General features: G+C 37.1%; 1 protein-coding gene across 4 annotated transcripts in view; it reads left to right on the forward strand.

The window, feature by feature from the left end:
• The first annotated feature begins 1,192 nt into the window (after positions 1–1,192).
• Positions 1,193–24,303, forward strand: part of LOC134538502 (uncharacterized) — an 80,115-nt gene continuing 57,004 nt past the window's right edge. For 2 of the 4 annotated variants that reach the window (XR_010076160.1, XM_063379880.1), the window contains exons 1-2: positions 1,194–1,474; positions 5,925–6,008. Coding sequence is in view for 1 of the 4 variants with exons in the window: in XM_063379881.1 (XP_063235951.1) it covers positions 11,543–12,880 (1,338 nt within the window). In the remaining 3 variants the exon portion in view is untranslated. Of the gene's footprint in view, positions 1,475–5,924; positions 6,009–11,542; positions 21,236–24,303 lie in introns of those variants that run through there. The other 2 variants (XM_063379881.1, XM_063379882.1) reach the window with 2 other exon arrangements.

The following is a 24,303-nucleotide window of genomic DNA, read 5'->3' on the forward strand; positions in this document are numbered from 1 at the left end:
CCGTAACGGTTTACCCGACGCGACTAGTCACACGCGCAGCTCACTTCCTCAGTGGCGGCTCACGATTGTAATGCGCGTGAGGGGCGGACTTGTACACGTGATGCGATAGTTACAAAAATACACTCTGACATGGCGCACAATATCTTGACGAACAATACACTTCACTATTACCTAACACTTAATAAACTGGGCTAGTGGCACGTAGGCCCGTGTCTCCGGCGACTCTACGTGATGCCTAGATATGTCCCAGGTACTGAATCGTTATTATGTTCGACGGCACGCGTCGCCTGCTGGCTGCCCCGTGCGGGCCAAAACTAAGTAGCCTGTAGGCTAAGTTTGGGCGTGAAGCGCCGGCATAAATTCACGTTAACTCCCCACAGTACTTACGTATGACGTAGAACACTCATCTTGGAGCACCGATTTAATTAAGTTAAATACCTCATGGTAAATTGAGGCCGACCGCGGAACTGTACGTAAAGGTTGAAAAGATATTACACTATTGAAAACTACATGTCGGTGAAAGCAAAGGTTGAAGGTTCCGTGTTGCGCGCAGGCTGCTGGCCTGGTTGAGCTCTTAAAGGACACTGCTGGTGTCGCCATGCGCGTCCCCCCTCCCCCGCCAGCCCTCCCGTGGAAACGTGTGAATTTCGCGGGAAACTGAACCGGCCAGGTTCGGGACAAAACGTACAGTGAGACATAATTTTGACAGGACTGAATTATTAATTAATGAAAAATAATGTTTAATAAAAACCTGTGGAAAACATAATTAAAATAATTTGTTGTAGTGCGGCGGAAGGATATGCCACACCCGGCCGGATCGTTCCGCCGGCGCAGCACTCGTTGCATGGCGTTCGCCTCGTCGCACGCACTGCCCTTTGCTGCGCGCACGGGCGCGTTCGGTGCACACGCTTTTGCGAGACATTGATAAGGCATAGCGGTCTATGCGACAGAGGAGCATTGGCGGTCGGCGTCATCTGTTACCCCTTAAAAGTGCCGCATTTAATTCAGAATATTACATAACTTATTGCTTGCTTTTATATACTCCGGAGGTGACACGAATCTTGTAAACGTGCATGAACATTTTCCAGCATCAAATACAATCATAGTAAATAGTGTTTCTTCAACTTAATATTAATCAATTTTCTCGTTGAAATTATACATATTTACTCTCTTTTTTAATTGGGATTTGGCGTTGGCAAATAAGTGTATACAATTCAAGATGCGTGGCCCAGAGTTTATAAAAGTGAATTTTTTAAGTTGATATTCTGATTTGAGTGCGGCAATTTTTTGTAATAGTTCAGGGCCCGTCCGGTAGAGATCGCGGCAGTACAGGCTTCGTTTCTCACTATAGGAGATAGCGTTCTGTATCCTTCCCTGTTCTGTGGGTTGAAGATGACCGAAAATATAGAATCAATTATTTGATAGAATGCCGACAGTAGAAAAGAAGACAGAATGGATGAGCAAGTATATTAATGTAAGATAATTTTGAAAACTTTTATTAATTATGGTGTTAAAAAAAACATTATTTTTCTACATAGGAGTATTCCGGCTATGTTTAGTAAATGTTTACTATAGTGCCGATTGAATTATGCTTTACCCCAATGCTTTGGTATTTATGAAAATTTAAGGCCCTTTGCATGTTATGTATAAAATTTTCCTTTGTGGGAGATTCTGTTAGGGCTGGAAAACGATACGATAAAAATGACGAGGGAGTGGTAGAGATCCCGATACCATAACAATATTGTGGACGTCACCAACATGGTGCTGACGTCATTACCACGCCTAGTCTTACGGACCAGCACGGGAATATGTGTTTTAGATGGGGAGCATTCACTGGCTGGTTTTTCACAAACTATGTTTATTTATTAAACTAATTTTCGGGTATTGAATTCTATACTACAGCTCAACCTATTCAAATATATAACATGATACCGGAGATATATCTCCCACGGTATCAGTTGTAAACTATAATCCCACCTGATTTAGTAAATTTAAGGCCCTGGCAGAATGAACAGTGCTGATGGCAATGCTGATGGCTGGTGAACTCTGATTGTTTCACTACTATGTCACCACCAGCATTCGAATGTGGCTGATGGCTAATGGCTGGCCAAGTTCGGCCAACTTCATCTTTTCATGGCTGGTCAGCACACCAGCCATCACGTGACAACCACCAGCAACCAATTGTAATGTATTTTGAAAACTGTGCGTTCACGCATACGCAGTAAACTGTGTTTATGTTTTGTTTTGGGCGCAACAAATTTCATATGATTTTCAGCAGACGTGGACGTTTGTTTACATTAAAATATGCTGTCAACTGGGAACAAAAGACGACAATCACTTCATTATTCGTCGTTTTGCCGCGAAAACGACTTTTATGGTCAGTTGTTGCCGAGTTCTGTACTGGATATTCACAAGTTTGTTCTTAATAACCTTTTATTAAATATAATTCCGCAAATATTATTATCAATTTGAAAGACCTACTCTTATGAGAATTCCCTCCCGTTATATTAATTCAAACTAAAGTACACATGTAAAACTGACATGAAACAAAGTATTATAAGAAAAACTTGTAAGTAAAAGGAATTATACAGTTATTTTATTCTATATTAAAGCGAATTAAAACAGCAACAAAAATCTCGAATTGTTGACAAAGGTCCACGTGATTTTTTTTATCACAGCAGATAACACGAGCGTCAAAGTTTGCAAACAAACAACTGACAGACGAAATTACAACATGACTGCCGATTCTACCGCTGATGCGGCGATCTGTCCATCAGCCATCGGCCGTGATGTGCCAGTGAATTTGGGATCTGCCATCAGCATCGCATTTGCCCGTTTCATTGGCTGATTCTGCCACCAATCAGCAGCTAGCAGCTAGTAGCCATCAGCATTGCCATCAGCACTGTTCATTCTGCCAGGGCCTTTAGTGATACCACTTTTTATTATTTAATTATTCATCTTCAAATTGATTTTAACTCCCTGGTATCATAAAGTATAGTATAACTCTACCTATTCAAGTACTTAACAATATTCTTTATATAATATTTATGGTATTGTATTGTATACTACAATCCCATCATTTTTAGTAATTATGTTTTGCAATAACGTCTCTATACTTAAATTTTTGATTGGTTTTTATTATGATTTAAACTTCGCAGGTATCGTGAAGTATACTTAAGCTCTTACCTATTTTAGTGTAGAACACAATACCGAAAATATATTCCATACTCTAATTTAATTTTCTCAGCAACAGTATCTTGCTCAAAACAAGCAAAACCCTCGATTCCTGCGGTTGTACCGTACGAACATGCAGGTTGTAATTACTTCAGCACAGCCTTGTTGATGACTTCATCAATATCCCTACTATATCGCGATGTGAACGTGTGTGTGTGTATGTATATATATATATATGTATATATATGTATATGTGTATATATATATATATATATATATATATATATATATATATATATATATATATATATACACATATATTTTTTTTTTATCTGCTGACTTAACCCTCACCATCAAAACTTCTATTTGTTTTTATTACTTCAACAATTTCAAAACTAACTTAAATGAACCATTTTTTTACATTACGTCATAAATTTTATGATTCACCTAACAAATGAAAATATTCCATCTAAAATCACAAATGAAACGCACTACATCTCCCACATAACACAGCAAATAACCACTGTGAGACTCATTATCAAATTTTTGTACTTATATTTACCAAATTTAAATATTAATTTCAAATGAAAAAAAAATTCATGAAAAGTAAAAACTTAAATTTTAACTAAACTACCAGCAGTGGTACATTGGTAGTGATTTTAGACCTATGGCCTACACAAATAGCATAATTAAAAAAAAAAAAAAATAATTTATAACTTTTTATTTAAAAAAATTAAAAAAAAAAAAGAGTTACAAAGTAATAAGGATACACTTGATGTAAGCTTTTGGACATACACCATTGTTAAGCACATGTATGTCTGTATAAGAAAACTACAAAAAAACATAAATGACAAAAACACAAATTAAGCAAAAAATTGCTGTTGTCAGGATTTAACGCCACACAATACTCCACAACAGGAATATGGTCAGCAAACAAAGAAAAACAAAGAAAAATGGACTAACAGAACGAAAAAAAAAAAACACATATGATGATAGCACAAAAATACCGAACCCAAAAATTTCCGCACTACAGTTGAAACGAGACAAAAACACAGCAAGACGAAAAGACAAAACAAACACAATAGTTTTCCAAAAACAAAAGAGAAACGGAAGAAAAAAAACAGTTTCCTTTTTTTTTGGAAAACTGTTGTGTTTGTTTCGTCTTTTTGTTTTTCTGTGTTTTTGTTTCGTTTCAACTGTTGTGCTGAATTGTTTGGGTTCGGTATTTTTGTCATGTCATCATTTGTGGGTTTTTTTTCGTTCTGTTAGTCCATTTTTCTTGGTTTTTCTTTGTTTGCTGACCATATTCCTGTTGTGGAGTACTGTGTGGTGTTAAATCCTGACAACAGCAATTTTTTGCTTAATTTGTGTTTTTGTCATTTGTGTTTTTTTGTAGTTTTCTTCTACAGACATACATGTGCATAGCAATGGCGTATGTCGAAAAGCTTATGTCATGCACTCCCATTGCATGAATCTTTCAAAGATAATATTAAGGATACAATTAATAAAAATTAAAGGAATTTTATGTTTTTGTTGTCATTGATTTCAACATCCAATCTGTTACTTAATTAGGTTATTACACTTGGTACTACTGTATTTATATCCAGATGGTTATTTGGAATATAATCTACTGCCACCATCTAACCCAGTGAGAATTCTTGTATTGTTGATGTGTAATGTTGTTGTATGTTGTATTTGGCTTTCTTGTATTTGTGCTTTCTCTTTGTAGGGTTTATTTTTTTTTACTTATGTCAATTAACAGTGGTAGTATATCAAGAGCAAGTTAATCTACTGAAGATAGTATAATAAAATTAATTAATGGCAATTCTTTTGTCATGAGGTTGGAGGGTTTGATGAAAGACATATAGGTAGAATTAATATGTGGGTCATGTTTTGTATCCCCTTTCAAACTTTTCAACTGAAACAATTTTTTAATTGATTCATTTACAATGATCAAGAACATTAAAACTGAAAATTTGTGTTTTTTTACATTGATTATAACATCACACCCATGGGGGGAAAAATCCTGTTGAATACCTATTAAAAAAATACATAATGTAGATAAAATGATATTAAAATAGTACTTTATTTAGCTGCAGCATTAAGTTATTGTTTTGAAACTTAATGTTTAATTTTGAAATACGAAGATATATACTGCAATGATATTCTGTGTCAGACTTAACCACATCCGTAGACTTATTGACTCTTAGTATGCAAACAGACATGCAGTGAGTCAGTATTTGTAGTTGTTGGGCACATACTCTTGAAAGGGTGTATCATACTATCTCAAGTTCAAAGTTCACCAAATACACCATCACGGTTTAACTTAGTAGCCTACCAATGCTGCACCCTTATGCTTCCAGGAGTAAAAAGAAATGATTTTTCATTCTGTGGTGAGTTTATTTTCTCACTTTTAAGCTGCACTACTTATTGAATTGCAAATATTACTACTTAGTTACTCAGTCTCAAAATAAATTTGACATGATTATTCATTCTTTGAGAACTAAGTGCATTGGATCTATCTCATAGTTGTGACACACTTTCAGACGAGACACATTCTGAGAGTTTTACAAACTTTACTGTACGAAATAGAGAAAACAATGAATTAGTGTGCTAGCTCTCTTTGGCTGGTGTACATTATTGAAAACATTATTTGTCTAAACAACTCATTGGTAATTATTAATGATTAGTCATTTATCTGCTCATTATGCTGTATGAATTAGACGCTAATGCACCCATTTATATTTCAGGTAGAAAATTTGTGCTGAAAATTTACACATTACATTTTTGCTTTCATTTACAAGACTGCCAACTGCCACAAGACTGTCTTTAAAGTAAGTATACTTTTTTTTATATTTATATAGTATGTCAAAGAAAATTTTGTAAAATTTTGTTTCAAATGTGCGGCCAATGATGATACATAAATTTTAATGGTTCAAACTTAGGTACAGGTTATTATTCTAAAATTTAAAGGCCAACCATATTGTACTGTTAGTATAGCCGTACAGTGAATATTATGTTTGTTTTTTTATTTGAAATACATTTCATTTTACTATTTTTTTAAATTGAACTTTATTATGATGAAACGTGGAACTGGGAAAACAAAGTAGAGGGGGCTGACTAGAGCCAATAGCACATTTAGTTAGCAATAAATGTTACAAACGTAGGACACTTCATGTACAACTCTGAGGGTTCCGCTACCAGGGCGTTCCTCAGTAACTGGCCACGATAATCACTGTAATACACGAACCGTAGCATAGCTATATAAAGCAAGCAATAGGAAAACAATAAATATTATGACTACCAACTTACGGCTCACAGTAAAATGTTACGTAAGAAGATCGTCAAATATATCAACATCATGAAAAATTACTTGGGAACTTACACTTTCCATATTAAGTAAAACTCTAGGTATACCAATCTCAAAAACTATTATTTGCAAAAGGGGTTTAAATCTTCGAAATGGCACAAGAAAAATCTAAATGGAAAACTCAAGCCACTGAGCCTCAACAGATTCAATATGAAGTGCCTTCAAAGAACAATATCAAACATACATCTTAAAAACCATTATTAACTACAATGATTAGAGCACATAATAACAAGGGAAAGAGAACAGGAATGATTAAGCAGTAAGACTGCACCCGACAACTGGTGCCTACAATCAAAAACAACTGGCCGTATAATAAAGCTGCTCAGAGAAGTGCTCCACTCGCAGCTCTCGCTGTCTGATGGCGGCCGGCACAATGCCTCGTTCTAGCCGAGGTCTAACACAGGCAGCACTCGCAGCTAGCAGTTGTTGGATCACCGGAGTTTAGCGATTAGCACACTGCAGTACACAAGTGGTTTATGTGCTGGACACCCAGATTTATTGATCTGTAGTAAAACTGTCTGGCAATCTTTTATAGTAGCCTCTACGGAACATCTTCATGTAACACACTGATCAGAGACGAAATGACTTAAGTCCCATTACATACACCTGACTCAAGCCATTATGAACATCAAAGTAAACTTCCAATTGCAGTTCTGAAATTTAAGAATGCAGAGATGAGAGGACCTCAAATAAACATTGGCAAATTCTTTACGTAACATGACGTAACAATCATAAGTAATGTACGTATCATACATATTTTCTTTAACTGCCTTGCCAACCAACACCGACCAACACGAGACCCATGAGTGTAAGACTGTATTTATTTTCCTGACTACTCGCCAACTCCGGCTCAACAGATTTGTCACTAACGCCAACTCAGCAAAGAAGGATCCTAAGAACTTAGAAATACTCATCTTACCAGTGACGAGAGATTACTTCAAAAAATGGCTAAGTCCAAACAAATATTTCTATTACCAGAGCTTGAAAATAATTTAAGTCCTACTCTGCTGGCGTCACAAAATAATTCTATCCCTCAATTTGAACTTAGTGGCGACAGAACGACAGGCATAGTGACGGTCTGGAGCGGGCGACTGGGAGGCAGTCTTTCCGAGGGCCTCCCCTCCTGCTCTCTCGTCTTCCGACAGCTGGAGGGGCTTACATACTGGCCCAGCTTCCCAAGAAGCTTCTTCCTTCTTCGAGAACAAGATGGCGACAGACCCATTCCCGGATCACTTGACAAGGGACATTTTTTATCCAAAAGTGAAGCTTTTTTCGGTAAATAGCATTTTTCTGCTGAGGCATTGCAGGTGGCCTACCTCCTAGGGATGACAATTAGCACAAAGCGCTTTACAATTCATCGAGGGCACAGCAAAAGACATAGATATGTAAAATGAGAGGGAGGTGTGCAGAACGGGCACAACTTTATAAATAAAGAACTTAAGAATTCTATGAATGGATAGAAGCCGTATCTCAAATTTTTTTTTTATAGCGTACATTTTCCTTCTTGTTCTGGTTTGCTGTATACAGAGGATGGAACCTAAATGTGTAAGGTAAGTTTGTCAAATGTCTAGCGTTTTCAAGTATTTTCAGTATATTAGTGAATCAGAAGAGATCCATAACGTGGATAAAAAAATTTTTTTGCAAGAATGACAGATTCAAGGAGTAAATACTCTAGTATAGGCGGGTGAACTAAACTATCGGCATCCGAGGCTTTTAGGAGAGAATAGATAGTTCATTTATTAAGTATCCCTATGCTGTGTCCTATTGTTCGTTCAGAAAGAAAGAAAAATCAATTTTCTATGAGAAATGTAAGAATATAAAGTTTTTGTTTTAAATATATGTATATATTTTTTTCTTAGATTAATACTGTAAGGACCTGAGAGGTATATTGATCAGCTAACACACTTTCCACCCAGGCAATTCCAGGCTGGTTCGAACCTGGAACTAAATACTTACATATCAAAATTTACTTACCTGCTTTATTGACACAATTGTTATCATGCCTACACACCTTTAACATCAAAAACATATCACTTAACTTACCTTTAATACATCATCTTAAAAATTTTCATTTGCCTGGATACTCCAATGAAACCTCATTAATACAAACCTGAGGGAACAGAAATTTACCCATTTTGTAATAACCATACTTCCCCATGTTGCACATACATAATTTGTTCATTATATTTAAAAAAAAGTAAATTCTTATAATACTATTTACTACAAACCTGCAGATGTAAAAACATGGTTGGCCTACATAAAAGCTGACACAAAATTATTTACAAATTTGAATGTCAAGTTGCTACAATTCATTATATATCTAATAGATCATTGAGAAGATTTAGGTTAAGAAAATAAATAACTATTTGGTTTGCTTCTCTTTTTTTTAAACACACTTAGGACAAAGCCACGTAATTGGTCAAAGGCTTTGATTGTTTCAGTGTCAGTATGCAGGAAAGCGTAAATTGAGAGAAAACTCTTAAACTCATCTAATACTTGTATCTGATTTCCTGTTTGTATTATTCCTTTGGCATTCACTTTATATTAAAGAAAAATCTAATACCATCATGCTGTGCCCAAAATACATCCCATAAAAAAAAACAGAAAAAGTAAATTTATTTTTTATTAAATGAATTCATCTTACTCGTATTATATGGTTGAATAAGCACATACAAATTGACATCGTCCTGGCCTACGGCCCCTTGTAAGTCCGATATGCCACCGCCCAAACACCATCCACCCTCCATTCAAACCTCCCGCCTACCCGTGCGTACGTGTGCGTGCGTGTGTGCGTGCTTGCCCGGCAAGAGGGCGCTGTCGAACCAGTGCGCCGTACCCCTAAAAAACATAAATATATATAATTGTGTTGTTTTTTTTAAATTCCCTAAGTGCAACGTGACGGCAGATCGGCCGGGAGGGTTTTATGTACTTTTATTTTTTAACTTATATATTAAAATAGAATAGCGTTTCCGGACATTCCCGAGGAAACCTGAAGCCAGACAATAATTAAATTTAAATCTTAATAGTTATTATTTGTACAATCTTTTCTTTTCATTCAAAAATTGTTACATAATTTTCAATGCATTCTTGTCATGTTAATTTAGTTTCCCGTGGCACGAATTCGCTAATATCTTGTAACGGCAATTGTTTCGGCGGGAGGGCGCCATGTCAGTCGAGCGAGCCATGATCTCACCCCAGTCCGCCGCCATCAACGACCGAGAGCAGATGCATCAGCACTCCGGGGACCTCACCGCTTGTATTCTGTGCCAATTAATTCTGTTAACTTTAATTTCGTCTCAATCACTTTCTTTTAGTCCTCGGAGCAGCTCTCGGTCGGGGGACTGTTTCATTAATTAGTTTACGACCAGTCTCGGTCTTTTTCCTCGTATTACGTAATTTAACATGTGACCACGTGGTGGCTCATCACCTATAAATCGATTCGTGACGCGGGCGTTTTGCATAGCTTCAACCGTGTACTTGTGTGAGTGGAATTAGCGGAATAAATCAGGTGTGTGAATTTCACGTAGTATTCTTTTATTTTCAATCTGTGTGACCACGTGGAGAGTGACGGCGTGTGGGACGCCTGAGAGCCCACTTTGTAGGGAAAAGCGTGCCCGACGCTGAGAGCGGGCAGGAATTAGTGCTAGATGTTTTCAAGGGGGGATATCACGTCTCACATGGGCGACGTCACGCCCTGAGTTAGGAGTCTCACCGGGTCCACGTGCCGTACCACGTGGTGGCGCCCACTAGCAATCCACCGTAAAGCCGACCGATCGACCCCCCCCCCCCCCCCCGTGTCAAAATAATTAAGGTTTTTAAAAAGTTATAAAATTAGAATTTACAAATCAAACAAGTACTATACCAGGATTAGGTAGTCAACTATCCCACAGAACCAAAGGAGTGCAAATATTTTGATGAAAAGAATTTATTAACACGTGCTGATAAGATGCCTTTAGAATTCGCTGGAATTGCCTGGATTACCACCTCACAATTTGCAATTGAAAGTAGGGCTCAGTCATCATCATGTCTAACATCAATCAACCTCGACTATGCAATGGAACGAGACTGGCTTTGAAAAAGCTTATGAACAACGTCATCGAGGTGACGATTATCAAAGGAAAGTATAAAGGAGAGAATTTTTGATTGCGTGCATCCCATTGAATCCAACTGACTTGCCATTCGAATTTAAATGGCTGAAATTCCCTGTGCATCTGGCCTTCGCGATGACCATCAACAAATCACAAGGCCAGTCGTTGGAAGTTCACGGAATTAACTTGAAGTTTCCGTGTTATGCACATGGACAACTTTATGTCACGTGTTTGCATGTCGGAAAGTCATCATCTTTGATATTTATGCGCCGGAAAACAAAACGAAATACATGGCTTATCAGAAAGCTTTGCATGTAAATAAAAGACATTGAATTCATTTTAAATTACATACGAGTTTCAGTTAATAACCAAACGAAACTCAAACCGTACACGATGCGGCTAATAATATTGATCTCGAGGAATTGGTGTAGGAAAGTTGATTGGGATTATTAATCACTTATGAAGAGTTATAATCAAATCAATTTTAGGTGGAACAAAGTTCACCGGGTCATCTAGTTTATAACTAAAACTTACTTATAACTTAGTGTGTGGTTATATATTTTTACAAAATGATTTTTGTTTTATGTTTCATTATTAAGTTGGTTTTATGTATTTAAAAAGCTTAAAAAAAGGGGCATTTCTAATCGGTTAATTTGTAACTCCAAAAATAATGTTTTATTCTTAGAAAATGATCAGTGTTATGATAAATAGTTTTTTTTATTTGACTGTAGGAACAATCGTAGCGGGGTTACAACAGTTCAATGCCTCAACAATAAGTAATAAGTATTATTTCAGTTTAATATAAAAAAAGGGGGGAGATATTATTTTTAATCATAATTGTAGTCCATATGTGAATCCGAAGCATTACATAAATATGTGAATAATAATGCAGACATTGGTTTGTGTCTAGATGTCTGCTGTCACCATTGATGACCTCCCTCCAGAATTAATGATGAAAATCTTTGAGTCCTTGAGACCGGAGGAACTGTTGATTGTCCAGGACGTGAGCACCAAGTGGCAGGTGTTCGCTCGAACCTCTTCTGTGTGGGAGACCTTTGTGTATTCACCAGAGACAGATTCCAGCGAGGAAGATTTGATCGCTTTCGTGGAGAAGTGTCCTATGTTGAAGCACATTCGTACCAAAAACATTTTAGACAAAGATAAGATTATTCCTGCTGTCATCAAAAATTGTTATGATATCCACAGTTTTTGTGTTGAGTTCATGCCATCACTGGAAATTTCACAACTTGAAGCTTTATTTGAAGCCTTTCCAAATATAGACACTTTGTTGATCAGGATTGAGTACCATAATGCGTCTGAGATTGTAGACAGACTGAGTAGATGTACAAAGCTGAAGAAACTCATACTAAGTGGTCAATGTTGTCGTGACGGTGTATTCAAACCAATTGTTGATGGCTGTCCTTCTCTAGAATACTTGAGCTTTAATGGGGGCTTTCCAAATGTTTCTAAGACAGATATTCTGTATGTGTTACAAAATATGAATGATAGGTTATCGTATCTGCGGTTTGGGTTTTCCCCAATAACACAGCAGATTGTAAATTTACTTGGAACATTCACCAAACTTGAAGACGTTTTGTTACATGATGCTACACATAACCATATTGTGGATTTTAAACCCCTGGCCAACATCAAAACCTTAAAGTGTTTGAAATTTGAGTCTTTTGCTTCAGAATTCAGTGAAATGTGCAGGTTTTTAGATGTTTTGTTTGGTCAACCTTTTCCTTTGCTAGAAAAGTTGGACATATGTTTTTTTCATTGTGAGTATGACAAGACTGTGTTACAGAAAATTTGTCAATGTTACCCAAACTTAAAATATTTACGCTTGTATGGAAAACATCCTGCTGACATCAAAGATGGTTTTAAGGATATCTGTAAGTTGCAGAGACTAGAAAGTCTGGGATTTTCTTCAAGTGATACAATAATGGATGATGATATTGAATCGTTAAGTCGCTGCCTTAAGCTGAAAGAACTTGACTTAAGACTAAATCACTTGCTTACAGATAAAACCATTGTGCACCTTGCGAAATGTAAGGCCCTAGAAACACTGGACCTTAGTTATTCTTCAATTACCGGGGAAAACCTGCATATGGTTGCTGAAAATTTGAAACTACTCAAAAATCTGGATGTAAAGCAGTGCAAATATTTGGATGAAAAGAATTTACTAGCACTTGCTGATAAAATGCCTTCTTTAAAAATAATTAAAGATGGAGGTATTTGTTTTGGATGAGATATGTTGATATGTGTATATATAAGATACAAATATTATTGTAATGTTTTAAGTGCTTTTGTTTAACAAATGCTTGTTGGTTATAGATAAAGGTTATACTTGTAGATTATCTTCCATACATTTAGCACTGACTGTAGTTACAGCTGTTCTAGTGGATGGACCTTGAACTATATTTTTAAGAAATGTTCGTGTTCATTCATATAAATATAAAAAAAATTACTGGAATGTTTGAATTATAAATAAAACAAATTAATGTATTAATTTTATAATATAACTAGTGCTGCTTACATAATTGTTACTTCTTTTGCATAGCCAGTTGTTTTAACTTCCTAACACAATAATTAAAATGAAATTTAATATACTGTAGTTGGATTTTATAACCTCAAGTTTATTTGTTGGTTGTTATCACAAATAGTGACCACTTGACCTTGAAAGTATATGGGACAATTTTTTCATTAAAATATAGCTAACTTTTGGTACACGAAGTAGGTGAATGCTATTGATGTCAACAATTATTTTATGCTTATTTATTTGACAAGTTATGCAAATATGAATTTAAAAATTTGTATAAATTCAAATTATACTAATATCAATCAGATCTTGTGTTATGTAAGACACGTGCATATTTTGTTATTTGGCTAGTTATTTACAAAATTAGGAATGGTACAAATTCAAACTGTTATCGAAATATGCTGGGTCCTTTTCTTGTGTGACACAAATATAAGTCACCAACTTGTTCATGATTTACACTTTTTGAAATCAAACAAAAAGTCTGAACCACACTAATAACTTCACTGCAAACACATAGTTGTCTTGTAGCATTGCAAAATGGGTCATAAGAATATTAAGAATAAGTTTGAGGTGAAGGATATATTTTTTTGTTGTTGATATAGAGAACAGTTCAGATATGTTAAAAATTGTTATTAATTACTCTTTTTAAATTTCATGTAAAGTCTTAAAATACTTATTTTCCCGAGATATTTAAATATTAATTTGTGGGTTAACTCCAGCTCATAACTAATTTTGATATATGATTTCATTAATTGTTTTATTTAAGGCAATGGAGAAGATAATTTTACAGGACATAATTTTTAAACTAAAATTTTGAGTGTGAATTTCAACTTCAATTGCTAAAATTTGAATATTATATTTAAATTAGTTGGGTAAATTTTGAATTCTATTGAGATTGTAGTGGAATAATTCGAGAACAGTCTGGAAAGCCCAGAAGGAAGAGCGGACAGGCGCGAAACACTGGCGCCAGAAAGCTATTTTTCACTTTGTAAATGCGTGTTTGGGATTTACGCGTCACGTTGTACGCACAGCTGTAGCGACCGTCTGGAAGGATCTCTGGAGGCTACCACTAGCCAGCCAATCAGGGCAAGCCCTGGCGTCAAGTGATGTGCCCGTACAAATTTCCTTATATGGTCATGTTTTGGAAGTATGTGCGCTGATTGGTCAGTTGGCCCACGGGGTTGCCTCCCTTGTTTTCACCTTTACAAGGGAAGGTAATCTCGTTGACCAAGTCACTTGTTGCTCGATCGTCGCCGAACTCGGTCGCGTCGTCGGCAAGTCGCCAGACAAATGAAAAATTATCAAGGGACAATTTAACGCCTAGGGGCTGGGGCCACGCCGTAGTTTTTTAACCTAAGTTCATTTTTTTTCTTCGGACTATGTAACTAGAAATTTAGGCCCTAGGCGTCGGCATCGGCCCGACTTCGTGTGATTTCGGTCCGCGATCAACGGTACCTTGAGTTAGGTAATTAACCAAGGGACATTACTAAGTTTTTTTTTTTTTTTATCGGCGAGTGACAAGACTCCTCGACCATCAACGGCAATATGTATGGTGCTGTGGTATGTATTTGGACCTCATCCTATCAAAATTCAAAGATATCGTTAAAATTCGTATAAGAAAAGACAAAAACTATACAAGTAACGAAGTTTTTCTAATTAAATTCATTTGTAAAATTGTGTATTGAGGCCATGTAACAATGAAAAAAAAACATTTTTTTTTTTAAGAAATAAACAAAGATAATTTAATAAACTCTTTTATTTCCAAATAACGTAGAACCATAGTAATGAAAAATTCCTCAAGAACATTGTTTGTTTTGTTACGTTTCTATGTGTGCTTAGCCGGGCAAAAACATACAACGTAACAGCCTGTTATATTTTCATTGAGTACAAGAATGTTTTATGCATAAAACTAAGAATTTAAACTTTTTTTTACTATAAGTTATAAGGTTTTTGTGCTAAATTAGGTACAAAATATTGTTCTTATTTACGTAAAGTACTTTAATTAAATATGATTCATACGTAGTGAACAATTATTACTCAATTCTAAGCAATGATAGCTAATTCCATGAAACAATACAGAAATGGTTTAGCAAGAAAAAAGTTAAATAAGATACTTTAAATATAAAATATGTTGTGAAATATGAACAAACAAAAACCTAGTCAATGAAATGCAGCGAATAAGTAGTTTTGTAGCTGCTATGGTAAATGACCAACATTGTAAACTGTGTTAAAAAGAAATGCCATTTAATATCAGTTAACTAGAAATAATACACTTCCTTGTCACCACCGGACTCCCTCCAGCTACGAAGTAAGCAAAGGACTGGGGTGATGATTATCAACTCTTGGGAGATATTGTCAAGAAGTAGCAATTTCAAAGTTCTTTTTGCTATTAAAAGAAATACATAATATTAGACCACTTTGAGAATATTATTTTATAGAATATATTCAAGCACAAGAATACACACTACATTAATTTTCAACATTAAAAAAAAGTTCCTAAATGATAATAGAATATAATAATAACATTGACCAGAAATATGCTATGGTTAAAGATCTTTTATTTATTTTATTTTGTAATATGACCATACAAGATTTAATGTGCATTTGATTCATAGTTCTAAAACTCAGTAATGCATTTAATTTTGCATTGTTTAAATATTTAAGTACAGTTATCATTTGTTGGTGTCTTATAAAAATGTTGCAGAATTTGTTATTCAAACATTAGTTATTTAGATACAGTACTGCTTCCGAATATAAATTGCTTCTTTAGAAGGGCATGTACAACGTTTCTCATCACCAAAGGAAGCATAACTATTGAGTCATCACAAACTTTTAGTAAGCAGACAGCATAAAGTTCATTTGTTGCTAGGAAATTTATGATTTTGTTGTTATGATTATTATTCTTTTAACAGCCGCATGTCTTCCATAAAAAAGGTATGGCAGAATGACATTTTAAACTTATTGTTGTGAAAAAGCTGAGCGTAAACGCTCAGTGACAATTAAGTTTCGGCAAAATGAATTCAGGAAATCCATTTTCAGAGGCTTCTGTTGGATACTTATCAAATTTTTATTTAAATTTAAATTTATTTCTGTAGTTAGACATCTTTCATATAAAAAAAACCACAACCTTTAATTGTGGCCAAAAGAAAAAAAAGCACAAACATTGAAATTGTAATGTTGCATTACCTCTTAACCCCAAATGATTTCAACCTCACTTTATATGGAAATGTAATTCAAGGAGTTTCTGCAGATATTCTGTTCAGAGTTTTTGTTTTATTTAACCTATTTTGTTTCATTTTATTATTATTATTATTATTATATACTTTTTTTATTCGCTCTAATCTAAAAAAAATTCAGTATTAAGTTGTTACATTGAAGTATTAATTACAAGTTTTATTTCAACCGTGGTATATTTTGGGCTATATTTCACTGCTTTCTAGTATTTCTGTTGGAATGAGCTTCTGGAACAATTTTGAACATTTCTCTAATGCCGCACTAACATTAGGAACGCTCAAGTTTGCAAGCTGTGGCTCAGTTAGGAAATTGTTTGTCTTCTGTCGAGGTTAATTTTCATTAGTCGCTCACATCTGAATTTTGTCCTATGGATAGCGCCAGTCGAGACAAACCATGCATTTGTGTAAAATTTTCGCTCCAGAACATCATGAAACATTGGTTGTATGTACCAGCCTTGTGAAGCTAACCTTAAAAGTGGTCTGTGTTGCGATTGATCGGTCCTGCTACTTGACTGCCTCAACCTTTGTAAATAGAGTTCTTTATGTTGTTCAACCTGTTTTCTATCAAACAATCGTGCTTTTTGTCACACCATCATCTGGTCTGACTGACGTATTGCGAGTGAACTTACCTAGCTTTTTTGTTTTGCAGTTACTGTTTTTAATGCCCAGCAAATGAATAGCTATTTATAAACAGGTTACTGTGCCGCCTATTCATTGTTGACTTTGTCGTAAGATGTGTTTAAGATGAATAAACAATATAAGTTTAAAGTTAATTGTCTAATCACAGGGTTCACCAGTTGAGGATCAAAAAATACTGGTGTTTCTTAGCACATTTACTAAATTTTAAGAAATAGTGCGGGGGAGCTACAAATGAAGAGACCAATTTGATTCAGAAAATACCAGTGTTTGTTCTGTACGTTTCCTGTGTGGATGATTACAACAAACAAAACTTGAGAAATTATTTTTTATGACTACCATAATGAAAAATCTTGTGCAAAAATGTGGTTCCAACTCTGTCCATAGCAAACTGGCAATGTGAAAAGGTTTCGGGTTTATATTGCCTATTACCTTACAATTTGTCTATTGTCAGTTCAATTAGAGCCACTTTGATCTGTGTATGTAAAGTGTCTGTGATAAATTCATTTAAACATTTAATTTACTATAGATTGAACTGATAAATACCCATTACAAAATAGTGTCTTATCAAGTAAATGATAATATGTGATGTGTGGTTTTTTCTGTGTAACTATGTGTGTATACAAAATATTTATTAACAGAAACTATTTTTGTTTGGTAATTCTAAAAATACCATATTTTGCTTGTTTGTCCATCCAGTAATGCATTGAGAACTGTACCTACCAATTAATTAGTCTTGCTACATTGTTGTCATTAGTGTTACATAATAATCATTTTGGTTAGAATTTAAAAAAAAATTACATGTGTTAAAATTTAATCTGTTTCGAAGTATTTAATGAGATAATAGTTTTCAGTGCTTATTGCATTTATATTGCTAAGTTGAAAGTATTGTTGAAGTTAATACTACAATCTCGGTGCTTATTGTATTTATATTGGTAAGTTGAAATAAAAGGATCGTTTTTCAATAAATATTTTTAATGATTTATTTTTTTCAAATTTAGGAATAAATAATTTTTTCAGTTACCATAGAACTACAACACATACATTTGTACTGGTATGTCTGGGAGACATTGATTTATAAAGTTAATAGCCTAATGGTTTAAACTCTTTGTGATATTTATTCAGTTGGCACATCCTGCATAATGTTAGTGTGTGCCTGGGCAGCAGTGTTTGATTATTGGGCACACGGACCCGGCAGAGTCTTCTTAACAGGGTATTGACGAAGCCCGCGTTTGTACGAGACTTGAAGGGCTCCAAAGGCGTCCCACATTCCTGCTACCAGATGTCTATCCATGAGATAGAATTGAACACACATCAATGTTTGCACGATTTATTACTTAGCAGAATTACACTCCACTCTTCATAACTATAAAAATGCCCCGTGGCACAAATCTGATAGTGGCCGACACTTGTTCGTGCTGCAATTTTAAAACCACTTGTTCATTTGTACGGTATTCCTCATGAGACATACTAGAGGATAATACTTTCACAATTTAAAACATTTAAATAATAAAACAGAAGTAACAGGTCATTGATAGCAAGCTTGAAGTCCCCAGGATGCATACACCTTCTACCTCGGGCGGTGGTGGTCGAAGACAGCCGGATATCAGAAAATAGCCACGGACCAGGTTCCTTCCTTCCTCGCCCAAGACCATTGTTTGTTATACCTATCCAAGCCACTTAACATTATGAAACTTAAACCTAAAAACACAGTAATAAAAACCAATTAAGATCAAAGACCCTTTTCAATAACTTTATTTAAATGTAAAAAGTTTCCCAATAATAGTGAGGCTCAGGTGTGCGTTCCATAGTGTTTAAATCCACCTGAGTACAATAGAATTAATGATGTTATATAATTAAAGGTTGTTCTTTGTAGCTGAAAAGAAACAGAGCTTTTGGGAAATACAAAAAATTTCATGTTATACTTAAATGTATATTTAGGAATGTTACATTCTCCTAGCAGTAGGTAATTACTCACACTGTTCTCCGGGCTGGTGACACGTTATTTGAATGCCTGCACACACACACGTAAATAGAGCCAGGGATGTGAGGAAGTTGGTGGTGCATCGGATTATAGTGGGCGTAGCCCTGTATGATGTCAATTGTCACCACCCCGCCACCCAAATAAGTCCGATATGACATCTACTTCCGACACCTAGGTGGATGTGGTATTGGTTACCTTTCCTCATGTCACTCCAACGTTTACATACAGCAGCCCGGTGATGTAGTTGTTCACTTGGTCATAAGTTGTACCTCGGGGTCGACTCTGGTACCTCTCCCACTGTCTCTTCTTTTTCGGGTTCTGTAGGCTCTTCAGCAAGTACTTGGATATCAGAGTCTTCTGTGGAGTAATGGAATGGCCACATCTCGTCGCAGTCAGTTGTTTCAGGTCATCTTACTCTTCGTCCGGTGCCCAGATCAGTCTCGAGGGCGTATCACCTGGTGTCCGGACCGACTGCTTCTTTGAATCTGCGGAATGGCATGCCTTCCTCCTCGTCCGTTTCTGTGGATGGTCGCCTTGCTGGCTTTATTTCGCATGGGATTGGCGACTCCGCCTCTGCTCCCGGGAATCCTCGGAACCCAGTCTCGAGACATCACTGCACCTGCATGGTGTTGACGCACCATACCTATGGATGTCGTGGATTCGCTTCCCGTCATGTTGACGTGTTCCTCTCTGTCCTAGTGTGTCTTCCTTACTATGTCCTGGTGATGATTTGCATCTTGACTGCCCGGTAGTTAGACTGTAACCACTGTGGGTCCTAGTACATGTAACATTGACACAGGCCCGATACATAAGGCCCCAACCCCGCCGGGGCCACAACGAATGTAATTGCATGTACACCATGTGGCCAGGTTTAGTGCGGGTGGTGCCCCTGATTAGCCTCTTGTCTGCGCTGTGCCGTATCATGAATCCTTGCGATGTCTCGCAGATGCTCTTCCAGATTTTCTCACGCCTGTCTTGCACCCGATATTGCCCGGGTGAAGGAAGGTTACACCTTTGTATGAGGGTGGCAGGTGTTTCGCCAGTTAATGCTTTCATGCGGCGTCTTAAGCAATATTTTATATCCGGGATGTGCACATCCCATTGGATGTGGTCTTCTGTCAGTCGGAGCCTCAGCAATGGTTTCAATTCACGATTATGTATTTCTGTGATATAAGCATGTGGGTGGTACATCGAAGTGGTGTGTGCCATGACGCGCCATACCGCTCAGAAGTCCATCCCTTTCCATCTTGTAAGTTGAGATGCGTTATCTGTCAAAATGACACGAACGTAGCTTCATCATGGAAGAAACTCAGTCTTAGAGGCATGCACAATGGCAACTTGTCAAAGGAAAGGCCTCTACACAGAGTGTGAAACAATCTGTTACAAGTCGAAATCTCTTCCCCCGCGTCGATGAAACGGTTCGGTGGGTTACCGGGGTATCTTTTATTTTAGTCGGTCTGGTATCCATGTCTTACATCGCTGACCCGTGCACGTAGCTCCTTACATTCTTGTTTACCACAAAGCCAAAATAAGAGGTCTTGTACTTCACATATAGTCTGGTATGTGCCCGGGCATCCCGCGAGTCTGTTTACTTGCAACATAGTGTACCTATTGGTGCGAACATCCACCATGGTTGCTGGGTTTCCGTGGTGCATACCTGTAACTGTCCATCCAGTATGCAGTACTCCTTGAACTCCACTTGGCCACAACGACGCACAAGTTATTTGTGCTCGTCGGTGAGTTAGGCTGCGCGCACAAGTTCTGTTCAAGTTCTGCCCCTGGTGATAGGTTAGGGGGGTTGTTTACATAGGTGGTTACGACAGTGCCGCCTCTTGATTGAGAGAGTGCGTGCTCAGTTCGGTGTGCGTGTGCCACTCGTGGGTGTTAGTAGCTTGTCCCAGACAGCATCATCTCGGGGTTTCAGGACAGCTGGTAGGCTAGCTCGTTCTGTTTACTGGTGATGTGTTCGACGATAAAGTCGAGAGATTACACCGCGTCAACCTTTACCAATGTCCCTGAATATTGGCCAACCATTTAAAGTTCTGTCTGTCTGCCTGCCTACAAGATGAAATATCCTTCCAAGTGTGGCCGGTACCTTCTCAAGGTCAGATCATTCTTTTCCATAAGGGCACATGGGGCATGATCCCAGGTTTTCGCGTGTCGGAAAGCTATCATCTTTGTTTATTTATGCGCCCAAAAAAAAATTAAAAATGTAGTTTACCAGAATATTTTGCATTGAATGTTAACTGCATTTATCTTTCATGTAAAGAAAGACATTGAATTCATTTAAATTACATACGAGTTTCATTTAATAACCAAATGAAACTCAAACCGTACACGATGCAGCTAATATTATCGATCTCAATGAATTGGTGTTCGAAGGTTGATTGGGATTGATAATCACTTATGAAGAGTTACAATCAAATCAATTTTAGGTGGTACATACTAAGTTCACTGGGCATCTAGTTTGTAAAGAAATTTACTTCTAACGTATTGTGGGGTTATATATTTTTACAAAAGGTAATTTTGATTCATGTTTTATTTATTTAAAAAGCTAAAAAAAAGGCCATTTCTAATTGTTTAATTTGTAACTGCAACAATAATGTTTTATTCTTAGTAGGCCAGTAGCGTTAAACATCCAATTCGGAAATAATTCCTACAAAAGGTTTTTTTGTTTCAATGGCTTCATTTGTGACCCAATATGACACTCCTAATTTTTCCCCTCGGGGGAGTTGTGGAAAAGTGGTGGGGGGTGAAAATGTATCCCCAACAGGGGTATTTTTACTTTTTTTTGCTTTTATCTGCCACACTAAACAAAATATTTGAAAAGTACATTTCATAAGGGTTATAGAGCATTAATCTCTGCGTTGAATAGTACCAAGAACAATTTTTTTTGGACAATTCGTTACCAAACTACAGCAGCTGAAAGTTTGACCATTTTTCAATATCAGTGTAAATGGTTGGTTTTAACTTCAGGTTTTAAACGATGTCTTATACAAAAATGAAAATTTAGCCAATTGGCCCAACTGTCAACATTAATTACAATGGTTGTTTTAACTTCAGGTACAGAATTTAGTCACAAACAGGATAACAGTAATATACTATACAAAATTAGTATATTTATATTAACATGAAAAATTGTCACTAAATTAAAACATATATACAGAATGGGTGAATATATGATTTTAAATAATAGACGTGCTGAAATAAAATTAGTCTTCGACGTTTCTCTGCCGTTGGACCACTGGTCGATGTCTGACAAAATGTCGAGGTCTCCATACACATCTTCTTCGACATCTTCCAATAATTCTACCAGTTGGAGGGCGTTTGTGCATGAGGTCCCCTTGCAACTGGCACAAATTATCGATTATTTCAAACCTGCCTTCCTGCAGCTGCAAGCACCTGCACACCCTTTGCTGCACTTGCAAGAAATCTTCATCAGAAGCGACTGTGGAGCTGGTTCCTTGGTTCCTTGGAGGTAAGAACAGGGGCAAGTCCAAAGTTGGACTGCTGCCATCCCCACTGGAGCGGATCCATCTGGTTCCCTAACCACATTTGAACTTGGAGGTAGGTTCTGAAGCAATGTTAGCGAGCTGCTTCCGTGGTTGGTGGTAGGGAAGCCAAATTGAATTTAGATTTTATGAGGGATTTGGCAAACAGGTCAAACCGCACCTTGTCCAGATTGTCCTCTGTTCTACCGCCATAGAGTGTGGTCAAAAATCGTTGCCCAGCTTCTGCAATTGCTTGAGGTTGTGAATCGTGATCAAAGAAGGGTTTGATGTCCTCTAAAAGGTGCTCATTTTTGGCCACATGTTTCACTATTTTCTTCTTGCCCAGCTTATAAAATGAAGAAGTGGTGTCGCAACCACTAATGGCGTGGAGGAAAATGAGGACCTTTTTTAGGTCGTCGGCGAGTTTACAACTCTGGTGGGTGAATATTTTTTGTGGTGTTGTTCCTCTTCCTGGTTTGAGGTAATAAATGTTAGCCGATGGTGTGGTTAGAGCAGTGAGGATGACCAACAAATCCGTATCCTCACCGACTAGAGCAACCTTCTCATGACTATGGGCAACTTCGATGGCTGTGGTGACGATCATGTGGTCTGCATCCTCACGAGCTTGCTTGACTGATATGCCTTCACTTTCCAGCCTCTCGGTAAGCAAGCTGATGAGTCGCTCCTTGTTCTTGTCATTTGAAAGAAATTGCTCCTGGGTCATCGTCACCACCATTGACTTTGTGAAGATGACCTCAGGAGCAATGTACCTCTTCATTCTGCGGAGCCGCTCTGCAGATTTGATGCTTTTGGTACGCAGGTCTTCGGGGTAGCCATCAAAAACCACAGTGGTAGCTTTTTTGTTGTAGTGGCGTTTCAAGTAATCAACATACTTGATAATGCATTGAAAGGCATCGCCATTCTTCCATACCACTCGGTGTAATAAAAATCCTCCATCAATGACGTGAGCTGCTCCATCAAGGTTAACTTCTCCTACAGGATCAAAAAAGTCATAAAGTACAGACTTAGGTGCCTTCCTCATTCCAACCTCATCGAATAAAGACAGGTGATATGGTGCCAACTCGTATTGGAAGAATTCCCTAAGCTCTTCATCAGATTTCTTGAGGAGTGCGATACGGTGAAATATTGTCTCAGGATTGACTGGTACATCCTCCCCATGAATGGTAAACTTTGACTTGAAACCTTGAATGTTCATGACACGATTCTTTCTGACCAACTTGATTTGGTCAAAGTTTTGTCCCACCAAGGTAAGCATCGACGAATTCCCAATTTCAAAGGCTCTGTGACAGTTTATTGATTTATCTCCCATGACACCTGTACTGATGGACATCATGAAGTCGCTTGCTGGAAAAGGATTGTGAGATTGAAACCACTCCACAAACTTCTGTACATCTCCATTATCACGCTGGACTCTAGCATCTCTGGCATCAACATGCTGCTCTGAGGTGGTGAATGAAACCCCACTAAAATCCTCGACCTGTTGTGCCACTGTTGTAACTATTGGCATGGTGACTGCCCATCTGCTGAGAGTACTATCTGAAACACCACGACCATGACTAAGCCCTCCACTAATTTTTAATGAGCGCATGAGGGTCTGCTGAATGGTTATGTCAGACCAAATCCCACTCCAAAATTTATCAGATCTTCTGATTGTAAACCATCCATTCAGCACAAACCTCTCATACTTTTTTTGAGATAGTTTCTCTTGTAGGTCCATCATGCTTTGCAGATAGAGCTGCGCTGACTTAGCATACAAAAAATGCCCAC

Source organism: Bacillus rossius, chromosome 13 (genome assembly GCF_032445375.1).
Source record: "Bacillus rossius redtenbacheri isolate Brsri chromosome 13, Brsri_v3, whole genome shotgun sequence".
Taxonomy (NCBI): Eukaryota; Metazoa; Arthropoda; class Insecta; order Phasmatodea; family Bacillidae; genus Bacillus; species Bacillus rossius.